The sequence below is a fragment of the Plecotus auritus genome, assembly GCF_963455305.1.
Source record: "Plecotus auritus genome assembly, chromosome: 5".
In the NCBI taxonomy this organism is placed as follows: domain Eukaryota; kingdom Metazoa; phylum Chordata; class Mammalia; order Chiroptera; family Vespertilionidae; genus Plecotus; species Plecotus auritus.
In genome coordinates, this window is record NC_137776.1 from 35,671,290 (window position 1) to 35,689,726 (window position 18,437).

The 18,437-nt window shown below is 44.9% G+C and overlaps 1 protein-coding gene across 12 annotated transcripts in view; it reads left to right on the top strand.

Moving 5' to 3' along the window:
• Window positions 1–18,437, top strand: part of AGAP1 (ArfGAP with GTPase domain, ankyrin repeat and PH domain 1) — a 418,249-nt gene that overhangs the window by 283,387 nt on the left and 116,425 nt on the right. For all 12 annotated transcript variants that reach the window (XM_080670319.1, XM_080670320.1, XM_080670312.1 and 9 more), the window contains one exon: window positions 4,163–4,331. In XM_080670319.1, the coding sequence (XP_080526445.1) occupies window positions 4,163–4,331 (169 nt within the window). The remainder of the gene's footprint in view (window positions 1–4,162; window positions 4,332–18,437) is intronic.

Consider the following 18,437-nt stretch of genomic DNA (forward strand, 5'->3'; position numbering starts at 1 on the left):
CAGCAGGGGCACTCCGGGTGCTTTCCAGGTCACCACCCAGGAAGTTAAAAATTAAAAAGGCATGTACTCAAGGGTTGAAATTTTTTAAAAAATCAACTTGGGGGGTGCCTTTTTATAAATTGATTGGAGAGAGAGAGGGAAGGAGGGTGCCTTTTTATAAATTGATTGGAGAGAGAGAGGGAAGGAGAAAAAGAAGATTTGTAGTTCCACTTATTTATACATTCATTGGTTGATCCTTGTATATGCCCTGACCAGGGATTGAACCCGCAAACTTGGTATATTGGGATGATGCTCTAACCAGCTGAGCTGCCCAGCCAGGGCCCTGGGGGCTCTTAAGAACATTTTGAAGTGAGACTGTTCTTGTTTGTATGTATTTAAGGAGGGTGGCCATGAATACAGTAATGAGCAACGTAGCACAGTTTGGTCCCACTTGTGCTAAGGAGCCCGCAGGTTTAGCCACCATCACTTGTGCAAAGTTAAAGCAACTTTCAACCCAGTGAAAAAGGCAGACAGTGTCTTGGAATTTTTTTTTAAATAGTGTTTAACTTGTAACCCACCCTCCACCCTCACAGTGTTCCCAGGACCACAATTGGAGCAATGCTAAGTTAGATAATGCAAAGAGGAAAAACCCAATTAGATTAACCATGGTATAAAAGACCAAAGCAAATGTCAGTATGTCCTAAGTTACCTAACTTAGACGAGATATTGCATATGAATGGAAAATATTAAATTTCTCACATTTATTATCGGGAAAACCTAATTGGAACTAAGATGTCCATTATTTTTTCCACCATTTAATTATGAAAAATGGAGTGTTGCTGATTGCACCACCTGTAGTTAAGAGAGGACCTTCGGTGCATATCTGCCTTTGAGATGCCATTCCAGCCGTCTATGCAGTTGAGTTCAGCTTTAATTCCTTGTTAACTGCCTTCGGTGCCCCTGTGAACACATCGGGCAAACCATCTTTCACCAGACAGCCACCGGTAACGTCCAGACGGGAGGCAGCGCGAATCGATGGAGTAAGAGTATTTTTAGGGACTGTTGATGGATTGCTGTATTCTGCGCTTAACTTGAAGTGCCAGATGCCCCAGAGCTGACTAAGATAAACTCGCCATTTACTGAGCACTGTATAGACTGTGGAGACATGCGCATCTTCCCCTTGGTTGTTTCGGGGAGAACGCCTGGGTTTTTTTAAGCAGCCTTCTGCTGTACTTCCGTGTGGACTCTGGGCCATCTCCTTGCCGGAGCAGTGTTATACGGTTGACAATCTCCCAGTCCTGGTGATGTGTAACTGTGAGATTTTAGGACAGCCTTGGACAGCAGCCTGTCCATCAATTCTCCATGTCGGGGGACCTGGTACACCCAGGCACTGATGACCGACCCTCCTGGTGGCAGCCCCACGGAGGTGGCAGCAAGCTGAAAGCTGTGGCTCTGGGCTCCTCTCACTTGCTAGCAGTTTTCTCTCACTGCAGCTCATTTGCATCTGGGACATCAATTAGCATGTTTGTTGAGGCTAATTGAATGAAACTCAATCATAGCTCTTAATTGCTTGACTATGTGAAAAGAAATCACATTAATGCAGCTAATTAAGTGTACGGCAATAGATGCAACATAATTAGGAGTGAAATGCAAAAAACAAGGGATGGCGAAGGTGCGGAGCCTGGGTGCGGGGGGACGCAGGATGGCGGCAGAGCCATCCGCGCGTCTGGACGGGTCCCTCTGCTCCAGCGCCTGCTCGGAAAAAATAATCCACATGATGAGCATGGACAACTTGAGAAGAAAAATGCAAATAGGTTTGCAATTACTACTTTTTCAAGCTGTTGAGGGGCAGGAGATGGCACCTCTGGGGGGCCTGGCTCTTGAGTGGGCCCCGGGGACTTGTTAAGTGCTGTTTAAAAGTACTTGGCTTTGAATTACCCTCATGCCTTGTTAAAGGGTTTTTTCCCCTTTTATCTTCGATCAGCATTTTCTACAAGGAACATGGAGAAGGAACATGCATTTGCATATCAAAATTGAGCTTGCTGTCTTTACTTTACCCAGGGAGTCCCTGCCTCAGACCCATCCAGCTGCACAGCCCACTTCAGAGGATGGGGGACAGGGTTTCGTGGTTGTGGCTTTAATTCCTCCAGTACCAGGCCCAGGAGAGATGAAAAAGATGAGTTTGTTCTTTCAGAAACAGGAAGCTCAGTGTCGTTCCTCGTGGGAGAAGCTAGAAGCCATGTTCTCTCGGGTCCCTCCCGCCACCTGTTTCCGGAGCTCCGCCTGGAGAGGCCTTTGTGGCATAGGACATGCCTTTAGTACAGTTTTTAAAAACTGTGGTGACTTGAAATATAAAAATGGCCAAAGTTATATTCTGATTTCCCCCCAGCTAGTTCTTGTGAAGTTATAGCGCCTAAATAACTCAGGCAAGAGAACAGATCCCCGGCCCATGCTGGGCCCGAGACAGATGTGTTCCCCGGCGCGTTCAAACCCAAGGAGCAGGCTCTGGGTAGATTTCTATAATAATTTTGAATAAAATGTCCTGGTTATTGTATGTTGAAACGTGCCCATTAAAAGAGCCCTGCTGAGGCTTAGTCACTCTCTGATTAGCCTCATTTTAGAGCCCATAAGCAATAAATGCTCAATTACACTCCTGTTATTGTATTTTAATTTGTTAAGAATTGGCATTAAAGAAGAAAGTTATAGCAAGTTGATATTTTTAAAGGAGTAACTATGCAAGAAGGAATTCATTATTTACAAGCCTTAACTTTGGTTTTGAAACTTGGCCTTGCCTATTTTCGGCAGGTATTAATAGAAGTAAATGAAATAGGCTTAAGAATGACCTTTTTAATGACCTTGGCTCGTAGCCCTACACTAACCAGAGGTCACTTTCTTTGAGGTGCTTTTTGTTCCCATCCTCAACACAGGGAGCTCGACCACAAGTCTGCCTACATTTCCTCCAGTCCGCCTGTCCTGCAGTCTGATTTAATGATAATAGCTTTCTTACATCTTTGGTCCACATCCTTTCAAAACCACAGCTTCTTTCAGTTATATTTGGGGGAGTTTTCCAAGCATCTTAATCTCCATGTGAAGTTTTCAGTCTGTTCCCAGCTGGACACAGCCTCCCCCTTCCCCAGACCCATAACTGTCCTCCAAGGTGGCCGTGGCCGACCACCCCTCCCCACCAGTTTGCTCTGGGGACATTGGGGTGACCCTCCCTAAGCCCCCCTGGAGCTTAAATGCACAGCTTGGCCAGCCCAGGGAGGGCATGGCTGGCACCGCTGAGGCAGGCCCAGGTCACTCCCCTCTGAAGAGCTCGCTGAGTTGTCCCCACTGGGGTGCAGCTTCTGACCCCTCCCCCATGTGTCTCTGGCCCACGGTTCTCCTGGTCCTGCCTCAGCACGAAGAGCTGCCATTGGAGGGCTGTCCTTAGGAACCTACTTGCTTACACAAACAAGTGGGTTTTCCCCTTCACGGTCTAAAGGGAACCCACCACGATTCTGCAAGGACAGAGTCACCGATCCCATTTCCTGCTTAGTCTTAAATCCTATGAAATGTCATCACTCATGAGCGGTTCAGAATGTATCCCTTTCTGATGAGTGCTGTTGGTTTCATAACGTGTCTACACAGACACGGGGCTCATTGCCCCCCAAAATGCAAGAAAGCGTCGATAACTCCTAATCTGCCAACAGGCCCCTGACCCAGGCTCTCAGTGGCCTTCTCCCCTCCAGCCCCTCCAGGCAGCTTCAGTCTCATGGAGATGTTTAACGGCATTGCCCTCTGAGACAGAAAGGTCCCTGCACAATAGTTCTGCTCCGTGGAATTGTGGGTAAACCGTCCAGGAGGGGCCGGGTTCCCCGTGTGCCGTCGCATAAGCAACAGTTCAAACAATACGACTTGTGTCCATGCTCATTTTCTACGGCTGGTTCTTGTCCCCCGTGATGGGCCTGTCTCCTTTGTCTCCTTGCCTCTCCAGGACTTGGGTTAGCGCAGGACTTGGAGGCAGAGCTCCGACTTCAGTATAATGGCAAGGCCCCCATGCTAGGCAGGGCCTCCTCATTTTCAGAGTGCGGGCCACAGGGGAAAGGGCTAGGGTTACAGCTCATGATATCCACTACCGTCTTGTCCCAGTTGGTGGAAGGTCTGCTTTTTAATCTATCTTGGCTGTTTAACGTTTGAACAGGATTACATGCAGAACGTTCACGGGAAAGAGATCGACCTTCTGAGAACCACTGTGAAGGTCCCCGGGAAGAGGCCCCCCCGCGCCACGTCGGCCTGCGCACCCATCTCCAGCCCCAAAACCAACGGCCTGTCCAAGGACATGAGCAGTTTACACATCTCACCCAATTCAGGTAAGCTTAAGGCAGACACACCAGAGAAGTCGTGCGCCGGCCGCTGTCCATGGTGCTGGCTGGGGACACTGCTGAGCTTGTGGGCATGTGGTGGTGTTGGCCGTGATGTTGTAGATGGAGGTCTAGAAGCCTCATCTTCTCCACCAGTGATCCCTCCCTCTCCGCCGCGGGTTCTGTGACTGCACGTGGTGGCACTCGAAGTCCCAGCTGCACAAGCCAGCCCACGAGGTTGTCCAGAGCCAGGTGGTTGCTAGTGCGATTGTGCACATGACTGAGGATTTAAGGGCCTTCGTAAAAACACGAATGAATTGTTAAAGGATCAAGGCTTCGTATTAACTAACCCATAGGAACCAAGTATATAAAAGGGAAAAGGCTGTTTGGAGAGAGATTTAAAGGAAACCCTTGGACCCATGGAGCCTTTAAATGCTCTCAGCTTTATGTCATAACTGTTATGTAATTCTTTAACACAGCGTTAGTTTTCTTTACTCTCTTTTAAGGGAGCATTAGTGCCTTCTCAAAGTTAAATGTGCTGACACTTACCTGGCAATTGCAAACCATTCAAATGTCATGGTTCCTTTTTGGTTAAGAGTCTTTGCATACGGTGGCACTGTGGCTTTGAGCTTCCGCAATTATTTGTGGGAGGAAAGGTATAGGGACTGGTCAGGCCCTCCTACTGAACTCAGAGTCCTGCAACACGGGGATCTCTCTGTGTCTTTCTCCAGCAAAATGCCCCTCTCTTCCCTCCATCTAGTCTCCCCAGAATAAACTTCTATTCTGTGGTGGTTTCTGCATGTGTCTCTGCTTCTTAACGATGCTGCATGTCCCTCTCTGATCTGTGAAATGCTGTGGAAGAGGAATGGTGTGCTGACCCCATAGTTCTGCAGCATAAACAGCATCGGTTGGGGAAAGCAGGGTCCTAAAAAGGAGCAGAGTCTGGGGTCCATGAACCGGGGTTCTGCTGCTTGATGCCAAGGGGCTTTGGGCAGGTAACTGTCCATGCATCACTACCACATCAGGCCGACCTAGTCTGGCCTCTGTGCAGTCACTGATGTGGTGGCAGGTGAGGTCACGTGAAAGTGCCAAAAAACTCAGAAAGTCCAATACAGACGTCACTGTTACTGCTCATCAAAAGAACCAGGGCCTTCTGCTCACAGAGACCTTGCTTCATTCCAGAAGGGGGGTTATTTTGCCTGGTCTCTGTGACCTGCTGACCCTTCTTGCAAGACATAGGTGACATTTCCTTCTTCAGGATGGTGTGCTCGCTTTATGGGATAAGAAGAGGGAAAAGACTGCTGTCTTTGTTGCTTTGTATTTACTTATTTATTTATTTAAAAATATTTATTGAGTACCTGGTGTGTGCCAGGAATTGGATGTGCTATGGGAAATGAGTCCCTGAGCTCTAGAATGAGGATTAGTCACCTCATCACCAGCTGGTTTTCCTTCTCCTTCTAACCCATCTCATCACATCTGTCAAGATGGGTTATTCAAGTCAAGAAATATGGATAGAATTTTTAATGCATGCTAAGCACAGTCCAGGACCCTGGGACACAGGAGACGGGGTAAGCCCTGCCCTCAAGAATGGCATCCTTTGGTGGGGGAGAGACAAGTAGACAGGTAAATACAGCAGCTCAGGGCAGGGGGTGCACCCGGGGAGGGAGACCCAGTGATGGGGAGTGTGAGCAGCTCCACCCCAAGAGGTGGGCCAGGCGGCAGAGCTGTGCTGGGAGTGAAGCAGGGGGTGGGACTCCGCCAGGCACCCAGGATGCAGTGTTGCTTGTATGAGATTTAGAGTCTGAACTTCTTTATCTTCAGATATATGATCTTTGGTGCTCAACTGCCACTTGCATATGGAAAGTGTAATGTTGGGTAACAAATAGAAAATCCAAAATGCCACGTAACCTTTATCCTATCCTATGGAGTCGGGTATGTCATGGCCTCTGCCGAGGGAGGGAGTGTGGGTCCTCCTAAGGCCATTGTTTCAGAGCCCAGTTCACTCTCTTTAAGACTCTTGCTGTGGGCGAATGGGGGGTTGGGAGCACAGTTGAAATCCCTTTGCCATGGCTGCACCCTCAGTTTATTACAACTCATCCTTTTTTAAAAATATATATTTTTGTTGATTTCAGAGAGGAAGGGAGAGGTTGAGAGAGATGAAAACATCAATGATGAGAGAGAATCATTGATCGGCTGCCTCCTTGCATGCCCCTTACTGGGGATTGAGCCAGGCATGTGCCCTTGACCAGAATCGATCCCAGACCCTTCAGTCCGCAAACCAACGCTCTATCCACTGAGCCAAACCAGCTGACCCTGAGCCATGTTAATCCCCACGCAGGAAGCCTGGCCAATTTCCCTCTTATTTGGCTCACAGGCGGGGACATGGAAGTGGGGGTGGGACACCTGCAGGAGCAGGTACCGCTTCAGGGGAGAAAGTGCCTCACAGTCATTCGTGGCAGTGAGAGACGTGGCTCGTTCCTCTTAAGCACGCAGGTGACATCATCGGCTCGTGGCCAGGAAGAGTGAGTGACCCTTCGTTCTATTGTTCAGAGGGTGTGCCCTCACGTGAAAAATCCCAACACAGCAAATTTAATTAGAAGTAAATTGATGCTATTTTTAAGGGATGGACTCTTAGCTAAAAATAGGCATTAATTATTTTTGTTATTTTAAAGCTATTTGCCAAAGAACTGGCATGGTACTTCCCCTTATCCTCGCTCTCCACTTATTTGAGTTCTGCTGTTCTGTTTTAGAGCTCTGAGTTAACTAGAAGTGTTTCTTTTTTTTTTGCTTTCTTTTTTTTTATTATTCATTTTTTTATCTCAGTGTTATTTAATTAGTTCAATGTTGTGTAGCTTTCTTCCCAGTAACTTTTCCATTCACATAGACCCAATATATGCATGTACCTAAATCTTTGTGCATAACACTTATTATTGTCTTAAAAGTACGTGTGTGGCTCTGGCCAGTTGCTCAGTGGTTAGAGCATCGGCCTGTGCACCAGAGGGTCATGGGTTCGATTACTGGTCAAAGGCACGTACCTGAGTTGCAAGTCCGATCCTCACCCTGGGTCAGGGCATGTGTGGGAGGCAACAAGTCAATATGTCTCTCTCACATCCATGTTTCTCTCACTCTCCTCCTCTTCCCCCCTCTCTCCCACTATCTCTAAAAATCAATGGAAAAAATAACCTTGGGTGAGGATTAAAAAAAAAAGTCCATTTGTGAAGTGAGTCAGTGGGTATAAGTGTTTATAAGGCTCTTGATTCATATTTCCAAATTAATTTCTAGAAAGGTTGCGTATGCAGTAACCCTCCATCCATAAAGTGAGTGCCCATTTAACCCCCACACATTTGCTAATATTGCTATTTAAGTATCATTTTTAGATTCTCTGCTAATCTGATAAGCAATAAAAATACCTCATGCTTGGTTTATTTGAATTTCTTCAATTAGTAGTGAGGTTGAACATCTCACATGTTTATTGGTCGTACTTATTACTTACATTGTAGTTGTTTAGAGGTATCCCTTGCCCATTTTTGCACTGGGTGCTTGTTTTTCCTTATTGATATGTAAGAACTCTTGGTAGAGTAAGGATATCAACACTTTATAATATTTCTCCAATTTCTTAGTTGTTTTTTATACCACATGGTCTTATTTACATTTAGAGGTCCCCCCTTTTTAATACATAATCAAATTATGTCTTTTACTTCCCTGGTTTCTACTTAGAAAGCCTTTAATCATCTTGAAATCAGAACATAATTCATATATATGTATTTCTGAATTTTATCATTTTAGTGTTTCTTTTTTTAAGACATATCCAACTTTTTATTGTAAAAGTTTTCCAACATACTGAAGAGTTGAAATAATAGTATAATGAATGACTATATACCTTCCAGGTCCTTTAAAAAGTTTAATTACTAATCCATCTTTAATTTGTTTGGGTCATTATATGTGATAGGACATCTAATTAAACTTAATTCAAATAGGTAACTATCTGTTCTTTCTCTCTATGGTGAATGTTTCCCTTCCCTGTTTATCCTATTGGCCCCCTTTATTGTAAACTAACTCATTTAATCAAATGAGCTCTGTGTCTGTGCTCAAGAATGTATTTCATTGATCTGCTATTCCCACATTGTCTGACCTGATGCAGATTCACCACCCTGGCTTTATCCTCCAATTTTTCTTGGCTATTGTCATGCATTTTTTCCCCCAATAAACTTCAGAGTAACTTGAAGCCCACTCCTTCCCCTTAAAAATAACCTCATGTGACTCCAATTGTCACTGCTTTTATCCTGTCAATTAATGGTGGAAAACCTGAATCTTGACCACAGTTTCCTATCATGGAACTCAATTATTACCCATTTTATTCAAATTTATTTTCTATCCCTTAGTAAAGTTAACACTTTTCTCATTTAGCTCCTATATCTGTCTTGTTAATCCATTCTGTTAGTTTATAATTTTTGGTGAAATTATAACTATCGTCAGAAAGATTTAAGAGATTAGTTATTGTATCCATAAAATAAAACAAACAAAAGATTGAAAAACCAAGGAGTTACTGAAAATTAAAGAAAAAAGATTGCAAAAAGATTGACTAGATAAGTTAAATATTCTAAATAACATGGCTAACGACACTGTCGGGAATCAAAGATATAACAGAAGAAAATATACTAGAGGTGAGGAGGACATGCTGGGGCCTTCCCGTCTGAGGAGTCAGGCATCGAGATGGATGGGGGAGGAAGCTTTGTAAATGCAGAGAACAAATGAGGTAGGAGAAGAGCCAGGTTACCTACAAAGGATGGAACGATGGAATCTTCACCTCTACAAACAACACTACTGCTAGATAATGGAAGAGTTCCCTTCCAAGGATAAATAACTTTGAACCTGGAAGCCTATGCAATGCCAAACTATTATCAATCAAGTATGAAGATAGAAAAAATATTTTTTAAAAAATGTATCTTTATTGAAAGTATTTCAGATATCCCCTTTTTTTTCCTCATTGACCTCTCCACCCTGTTCCAGCCACACACACACACACACACACACACACACACACACACACACACACACGGGCCTTCAACATGCTGTTGTCTATTCATGGGTTATTATGCACATATGCATATAAGTTTTTTGGTTAATCTCCCCTCCCCCCTTTTTAGATGACAGATATAGAACATTTTCCTCTCGATGGCTTTTTTTGAAAAAATTACTTCAGTATCTACTCCAGAGGGGGGAAAAAAAAGAAGAAAAAGAAAAGGAGAAGAATCCAAAAGATATTTATTTATTTGGGCCTGTTGAATTTCCCTTCTCCATCTCGTCTTCCCCTTTCTCCAAGCTCACTCAGAAAGCTCATGTAGTATCTGCTGTTTCCGTTCCTCAGGCTCAGAACTGACATTGCCTTTCTAATGGGAATCCATCAGAAGTCCCATTTTAGAGAATCTACCCACCTGTAACCTCAGGTACACTTTCAGAGAAGGCAGTCAGATGTCCAGGTAGTTTCTGACGGAGTTTTTGGCCGGCCACTCTGGTAGAATTATACCCTCATGTGACAGAAGACTGTTAGGTTAACTCTGACAATTATTTTGACATTTAAGTAGAGAGCAGGAAAACACAACGGCCTCAGGAGTCAGAAAAACTAAATTGAATCCCACACCCCACATCTTGGGACCTTGTGCAGTTGTCTTTCTACACTCAGCTTCCTCATCTTTAAAATGGGAAGGTGGTACCACGTCTGTTCTTGGGAGGATCACACGCCGGTGCCTCTCCAAAGCTTGGCCAACGTGAGTGAGTGTCCAGAGCTGCATCAGGCATCCATCACAGCAGGGGTGCTCATCGTTAATGAAGAAAAGGAAGGAGGACAGCAGCTCAGTTTTTGAATTAATTTTTTAAATGCCATAAAGTCTGTGTATGAAGCCTTTGTGTAGACACAACAGACAGCATTCCCCCTGTGATGGCAGCGACCCAGGCAGGCAGGAGAAGTGTCCTTGGGGCTTGCCCAGGTCTCCATGAGGTACTGTGCTCCAGGTCTGTGCGTCCCCTCATCTCTGTTCCCGCGTCCTGATGGTGACATTGCATTCTGAGCGGACAGAGACCTCCTTGTCCCTAAAGTGGGTCTTTGTTGGCTGTTTGCAACTGTGACTATGTGTTTATCCTAACCAGATGGACACTTTGTCACAGGAAACCTTTCCTCCTTCCCACCTCCCCCCACTTCAGGCCCCCAGTGGTTTCAAAACAGTACAGCCTTCCGGAGGGTTGAGGCTGCGTTTCCAGGGGTGGGGGCGGGATCTCGATGTGTTTTGAGTATTGAACTGCGGTTGACATCTAAAGTCTCAACCATGCTGTTTTCCTCCACACTTCAGTAATCAGGACATCCAGCAAACCCATAAAAAACCAAACTAATAGCATGAATATTCAGTGACCTAGAATACTAATTATTGTCATGAATATTAATGCGATCGGACTTGCTTTTTCCTCTCCTCTTTCTCTCCCGTCCTCTTTCTCCCTCTCTCCCTCTCTCTTTTTTTCCACTTAGCCGGCTCTAAAGATGGGTCATAATGAGAGCATTTAAGAGGGAGCGCGCTCTCCGCCGTGACAGGGACTGGGTAATAAGGAGAGCTTGATTAACGCGGTGCACTTGGGGGAGAGATGAGAGGCTTCACGTGGGCCTGTTCGGGGGAGGCGATGAGGCACCGGCGGCTCTGTTGCTGCTCCCGGAGATTAATGAGGCCTAAGAGTGCATTAGGAACAGTGACAAAGGTTTCATCTAATGGGCTCAGTCATTTTTCCTTTGAGTGACAGACGCACAGAAGTAATTGGCTGTACAGAATGGCAGCTCATTGGCGGTACTTAAGGATACATTATCCCCGTTGTGTGGCCCGCAGAGGCTGTTTATCAAAACTGCTCACACTGCAGACGCTGCGTCGCTAAGCTGCTGTTACAGTGGTAATAGCTATTAAAAAAAAAAAAAATAAGCAACATCCAAACTCGATCTGTGGTTGTCTCATAGAAACAAAGTTTTTCTTTGTTTAGTTTCAAATGGTCTAGAAAACATTTTAATAACTCCGGAGTCCCTTCCGTGTACGGATGGCTGTGCATGTCCCTGTGTGTCTCCTCCTGGTTTGTGGAGTCCCACGCCTCTCGCTCGTTAGAACCTCAGAACCTGGCCCCTCGCCCCGTTTCTGCCCGGCCCCCCATTAACTTCCCACACTGGGGACTTTGTTTACAACATTGAATCCTCTGATGTATAAATCGGGTGTGTTTGCTAAATGCTTTTCTAGCAGCTTGGTGGAACGCTTGCAAAGGAAAGCCTTCCTGGTGGTGAATTATTTTGCTGCAAAATAATCCAAAAATCAGTATCATCTGATGATAATCTGCTTTCATAAACCAGGTTTTATTGGAGTAGGTTTCAGTGGCTATTTAAAAAGTTTTTATTTTGGGCGGGGAAAATAAATGTTTTGTGAGGTATCTCTTAGACTGAAATTTCAGGAAGTTAGGTACATCTGAAATTAAGCTGAAGAGTTGCAGCGTCTTCAGCTTTTTATTTCTGCTGTTACATCTCTCCTACTGAGATTTAGGCAAATTTGTTTTATATTGTTCCCATCATTAAATTGTAAGCTCTTTGAGGCATAGACCATTATTTCCCTTTCTTTGTTATCCTCTCCTAGTTTTGTGACCCAGCAATTATTTTTTAATTAAATGAATATTTGTATCAGCCATCTTGTTCGAAGTTAAGTGATAAACACTGAGGATGAGTGCCATTTGCCTTCTTTCAGACAACAGTCTCTCTGCTGCACCTTCTCTGGTCAGGATCGCTGGGACACAGTGCCAGTACAAATCAAAATCACACTGTCCAGTTTAAGGAAACCTTCAATTACTTGAACTCTAAATGGAGTGTTCTTTGCTGTAAGAACTGACAAAAGCAACTTGATCCTTAGTGAATTCAGTTAAATGCATAAGAGGAATGTTAGATACTGAGCTGTATGCATCTCTATGGGAACAGAGTCCATGTAAGTAAATGAAAATTGCTTCAGAAACTTTTTTTCCCTTTCAAAAATGTATGTTTGGCCCTGAATATATGTTTGGCCCTGCTAAGTGGTTAGAGCATTGGCCCACACACCAGAGGGTTTGATTCCCGGTCAAGGGCATGTCCCTGGGTTTCGGGTTCACTTCCTGCCCCCCTTGTTGGGTCGTGTGTGGGAAGCAGTCAGTGTGTCTCTCTCACATCAATGTTTCTCTCACTCTCTCGGTTTCTCTCTCTTCCCTTCCCTCCTCCCCTCCCATTATCTCTGAAAAAGCAGTAATAAAAATATTCTCAGGTAAGGATTAACAAACAAACAAAAAAAGTATGTTTGGTGAAGAAATAGTGTTTGAGGTGTTGGCATCATGCTTCCTGGGCAGCATGGGAAGAGCAGCCACAGGAGAGGTGGGCGCTGAGACGGGTCTCTGGGAATAGTCCCAGCCGCCTCAGGGAGGTATCCGACCGCTGGCCGGGGCCTCGGCTGAAACCTGGGCCCTAGGAAAGCCCTTCTGCATGGAGTCAAGCCTGTGATCCGTCTGCTTGCTTCACTCCCATTCCCACATCAGTAGGAGAATTGATGGAGGAGAGCAGTCGTGGCATTCTGCTGTCGCAGGCCTTGTGCCCAGGGCTTTGTCGTTACCTGCCCACAGAGGAAGTCCGTCTTTCTGGGGGACGTCTAGTGAGAGCTCACACCCAAGCACATCCCGACCCACACACATGAAGCCCACCTTCGCGTCCTCAGTATGAACGCAGGCGTTCCTCGGTGCTCGCACCTCTACGTGATTTCTGTATCTGCTCCTGAGAGATGATTTCATAAGGATTGGGAGAGAGACATTGAAGCGAGCTCTTCAGAGGGTGGAGCCCTGTGACCACCTTGGCTTCCTCCCTCAAAGGGATTAGATAATTCAGTGGTAGCCGAGAAAGCTCCCCTCAAAACAGTGCAGTAAAATAAAAATGAATTTTGTACAAACCACGCCTATTGCATTTATCATAATAAAGGACGGACGGTGTTTTAAAGATAAAATTATTATGCATGGCAAAACTAAACCATTGAATTGATTTGTTGGGGGTATATAACCAAATAAGAATCTAGAGGACAAGATCTGGGCTCCTTGGACTTTGTTTTATATAAGACATGATTACTTGAATGCCACAATCGTGTTTTATTGCTTAAAAGAATATCCTTAGTTTTATCCTCCTTTTGTGTAATGTTGTCATACCTTATTATCACTGTATTGCATACAAATTCATTCTTGCAACCCATACCAAGAAATGGATTGCACCTAAGTGCGCAGGAGTGTTGCTGAGCTGTCCCTGTGCCATAGGTGTTCAAAATGCCACTGGGTGAGGATGACTGCAACACTAAAACACAGGCGTGAGGCAAACAACATGAGCAGCTTACACACGAAGAAACTCCTTCACGAGAAAAACATACATAAAACTGACTTCTTAGGTTGTAAAGTCAAAATTAGCAACATCACCCTTTTAAACTTTTACTAAAAAATAGACTAGAGAGAAAAGGAAAACTCACTGTTGGCAAAATTAAAAACCGTGAGTACCTGCAGAGCCTTTGCAGTTCACAGGGTAGTTTATGTTATTGAAGCCTTATACCAACTACATGGGCATATTCTTATTATCACCATTTCATTATTATTTTCCATTTTACAAATTATGAACTGAACTGTTTTCCAGATGCCAGGTTCCATCTTTTTTAGTCCACTGGGCATTAAGAAAATTAATTAGAAACATATATCATGAGTCAGAAAGATGTTAATGCTGTTTGACCCAATAATAACTCTTCTGGGATTCTATCCTAAGAAAAATATCTGAAAGTAGAAGATGTCCTTTGCAGTATTGTTTATAATAACGAGGGACTGGAAACAACCAAAACTATCCAGAAGTAAAAAAAACCAATAATATAAATTGTCTACATTTAATCAGTAAGATGTTATATACTATTTAAAATTATTATTGTGAAGATAATGGAACAACGTGGAAAGTGGAAGGAAATGGAAAATATCAAAGAAGTATAATGTAGCCCTTGCTGGTGGTTAGAGCATTGGCCCATGCACCAGAGGGTCTCAGTCAAGGGCACATACCTGGACTGCAGGTTGGATAGCTGGCCCCGGTCGGGGTGGGTGCTGGAGGCAAATAATCAATGTGTCTCTCAAACATCAGTGTTTCTCTCTGCCTCCTCCCTTCCTACCACTATCTAAAAAAATTTTTAAGTTTTTTAAAAAGAAGTATAATATAAAATCACATCTTTTCCATGGTTATAAGAAAAATGAATGCTATGTTTAATATAGAGACAACCTATTAGATGGAATTTTTGTAGACTTCTATCTCATTACTTTTATATCTGTATCATGTTGTAAGATAACCTTTAAGAAATTTATACGACAAAAACTCCCATTTCCACCCCCCCCCCTTGGCATCATAATTAGAATAGGGAGAAGTCAGAATAAAAGAACTGTTTCCACATTTCAGGAAATAACAGTGCACTGTCTAGTTCTAGGATTTTAATTCTGAGCGTGGCCGCCTTACTGTATTTGGTAGTAATTATATTTCCCCTTACAACTGCGTCTGGAATCTGTACATCGTTTTTTTCTCTAGTAAACATGCTGTGGAAAATATTTTACCAAAAAAAAAGTGCATTGTAGTCTGAGAAACACAAGATTTCTACTTCAGTAGATGTGTTGAATGGCACTTTTACAAAACAAGTACCACATAAGGAAGAGTCCTGGATGCCTACGTCTTTAAGAAGAGAGATTGAATGTGTCCTGGGAGACAGTGCTCTTGGCCTGAAGTCCTGGTGGCCAGGAGGGAGGCCGATTTCCAGGGCAAACAGTGAGGCCAGTGGGCCCTGCTCAGGGCACTTAAACCATTTGAATCTCACTTTTTATGGTAGTGTTGTGAATTATATTCTTTTTGGGGTTATAATTAGAGGATGGGACAGATGGTGAAGGCCTAGTTAGAAGTGATGTCGCGGTTAGAAAGGCCTGCGCCATCCAGTCCTGATTCCGGCAAACCTGGTTTTCCCATTGCATGCAGAGCGGGGTGTGGTGCGAATGTAGGTTTGCAAGCTAACCTCACACTCTGAGCTTTTACAACATTGGAAGCTACGTGGGACTGGGAATGGACCTACAAAAGCAGTCATCTCCGTATGTTCCTAAGGGTGAGGCCTCCGAGGGAAGAAGGGAGTTTCTGCCCATCACAGTCTGTAGTTATGATTTTTTAAATGAAAGCTCCACAGGGGAAATAAATGCTTGTTCTACACTCACTTGCTCTTAGAGTCCTCTTTGGGTTTTGCTCCCCGAGTATCTCACTGTAACATGAACTTCAGTATCACCTGTCGCTGAGAGTCGCTGATCTTTTTCAGGCAATTTAACCAATAAGTCACATGCCAGGTATTGTTTCCTAGTTCAAACCATTGACAAGGTCATGTCTGGTGTGTGAAGATGGACCCAAATCAGACGGGGCAGGGAGCTAAGTGTTGTATTTTAAAAGAAATGATTGTTGATGAGCCTTTACTTGAATGCTATGAAAAGCCTATTTCAGAGTCTTTTTTTTTTTTTAAGTCAGAACAGGCTATTTTTAATATAATAATCCTATCGCTTAAAAGAGGAACGCTGGCTTTGATGTCATTTGGTGGATGAAAACATTCTTGCTCAATAGAAAACCAGCATCTTCTTCATGCTCCTTTGAGATCAGTTCAGGCAACACACTGATGTGCATTCAGATATAAATGCCATGTTCACTTTGAAATGCAAATTGTTTAAAGAAAAATAGCATATGGTGGAGGTAAGTACCTTTTCAAATCAACTCATACACTTCAGGGCTATGAGGAAAGCTAAAATTATTCTTTGGGAAGAATCTGGGGCTTTTGACAGAAGGAAGCGGCTAATCAGGGCGGCCCAGTGAGCACACGCACACCCACATCAAGGGGATGGCCCTGGGCCGGGATTAGCATGGTAATTGTGCTGCCCCCTGCGAATCCGGCCAGCAGCCCCAGCTCCATGGGGTATCTGAGGAGACACTGTTGCTGAGCTCAGGAATGGGCCAGGAAGTCGGCCTGTGTATCATAGTAACACAGATGGATTTTGGGGGGAAATACTGAGACAATACCAAAGAGGGCCCGTTGTGATCTGCTGCCTATGGACACCAGTGTCTCCTACTTTGTAGGGCTGGGCCATTCTTTGATGAAACTGTCTCCTGCCCAACCTGACTCCTGACCTAACCTCTGAATTCACAAACCATTCAGATGATCTGTGGTGGTTGGTTTTGGGTTTTTCTTTTGAGGGGGTGGGGAGGAGGAGGGTTAGATGTTACTGATATAACGTACACAAACAAAGTGCAAAATCCTAAGTTATAGCTAAGTAAGGTCACAGGTGACCAGCACACAGATCAGGAAGCAGCAGGTGGCCAACAGCTCAGGAAGCCCCTGTGGACCACCTCCTGCCACTGCCCACACCTCCCCACAAACACACATACACACACACTCAGGGGTGATGGCCATCTGATTTTGCACTCTCCAGATGAGTTTTGCCTGCTGATCTTGAGCCGTTGGATGGGACCGTGACAGTTGGTGCTCTCTTATTTGTCTTCTTTTGCTCCACATCCTCTCTGTGGTCCTTTGTGGCCCATGTCATAGTACATCCATTCTTAGTGGGTGTAATATTCCATCATATGGATACACTAAGAAGTATCAGTGGTGGATGGACATTTCAGCCATTAAATACTACTGTGGACATTCTTGTATGTGTTCTCTGGTGGATGTGTTTAAGTATGTCTGTATGGTTTTAGTTTGGAGGATATGAAATAAAAAGAGGAATTGAGTCCTGGCCCAGTCGCTCAGTCGGTTGGAGCGTCGTCTCTTACACCCAAAAGTTTGCGGACTTGATTCACATACCTAGGTGGCAGGTTCGATCCCTGGTCAGGGCACATACGGGAGGCTGCTGGTCAATCTTTCTCTTTCCCTTCCCCTCTTTAAAACATATCCTCAGGTGAGGATGAATAAATACATAAATACATAAATACATAAATAAATAAAAACAGGACTCTTGAGAGAGAGACGTATGGGCTGCTCTGTGAAGGCCTCCCATCAGTTGAGACAGCTAGGAGAGCAGTGGGGTTGTCCTGGGGTAATGTAGCGTCCCCTCCTTCCACGCTGTTCTGTACAGGGCAGGCCAATTCCAAAGTCCTGAGGGATCCACGAGTCTTTCCTGAGCCATCCAGCAGGCATGATTCTCTGCCGCTCACACCTCTTGGCTCCTGTGGTCCTCACCTGGCATTTTGGCCACATGCAGACTTGTCTGGTACTTTCTACTGGACCAGATGTAGCTTCCATAAGGACGGGACTCTGTCTCCTTCATTGTGCCCGCCCAGCAGGAGTTCAACGAGGTGAGACAAGGAAGTCCAGGAGGTCACTGTGACAGGAGGTGGCATGTACGGTGCAGGTCTGACTTACCCTCCTTGCAGGGAAGCTACCTGCCAGTTTCTGGAACTCGGAGACTCCTGGGTAAGGACATGTGACAGTTCCTTGCAGCAGTAGCAGTGGCCAGAGCATCAGCATTGTCTTGTTCCCCCACGGGTGACGTCAACACACTCAGCAGTTACTTTGCAGGAGAGGAGAGGACCCTGCAGTCAGGAAAACCTGCTCTTTATAATGGGACACGATCAGCATCGACTCGGGCCAGGCTATTCCCACCTTGCAATCCTACCGGTGTTTTGGTCTGTAACGCCAGCCCTGCTGGCCATCTATACTTGTGATGCTAGTGTGGCTGGATAGCAAGAGCTCAGGTCTTTGGTTAAGTGCACTTCTCACTAACCAGGTGTCAGAATTTGACTTAACTCGTCAATTTGAAGCTTCCTGTCTTTATTGACTGTTGACGGCCACGTGGGTTCTAGACCCCAGCTGTTCCGCCTGGCCCAGCATGGCGGCCGCTGGAGCACGGGGAGAACCCTGACGGCATTTAAGACCACGTTTAGGCGCACTGTGTTCAGGTGGCCTTGATCTTGAGACCCTTCGCTCTCAGGAAGTCAGGCAAGTCGTGCGCCTCTTTCACAAATGGGAACTCCAGCTCCTCCGTTTAGCTAACAACTGTTCATGG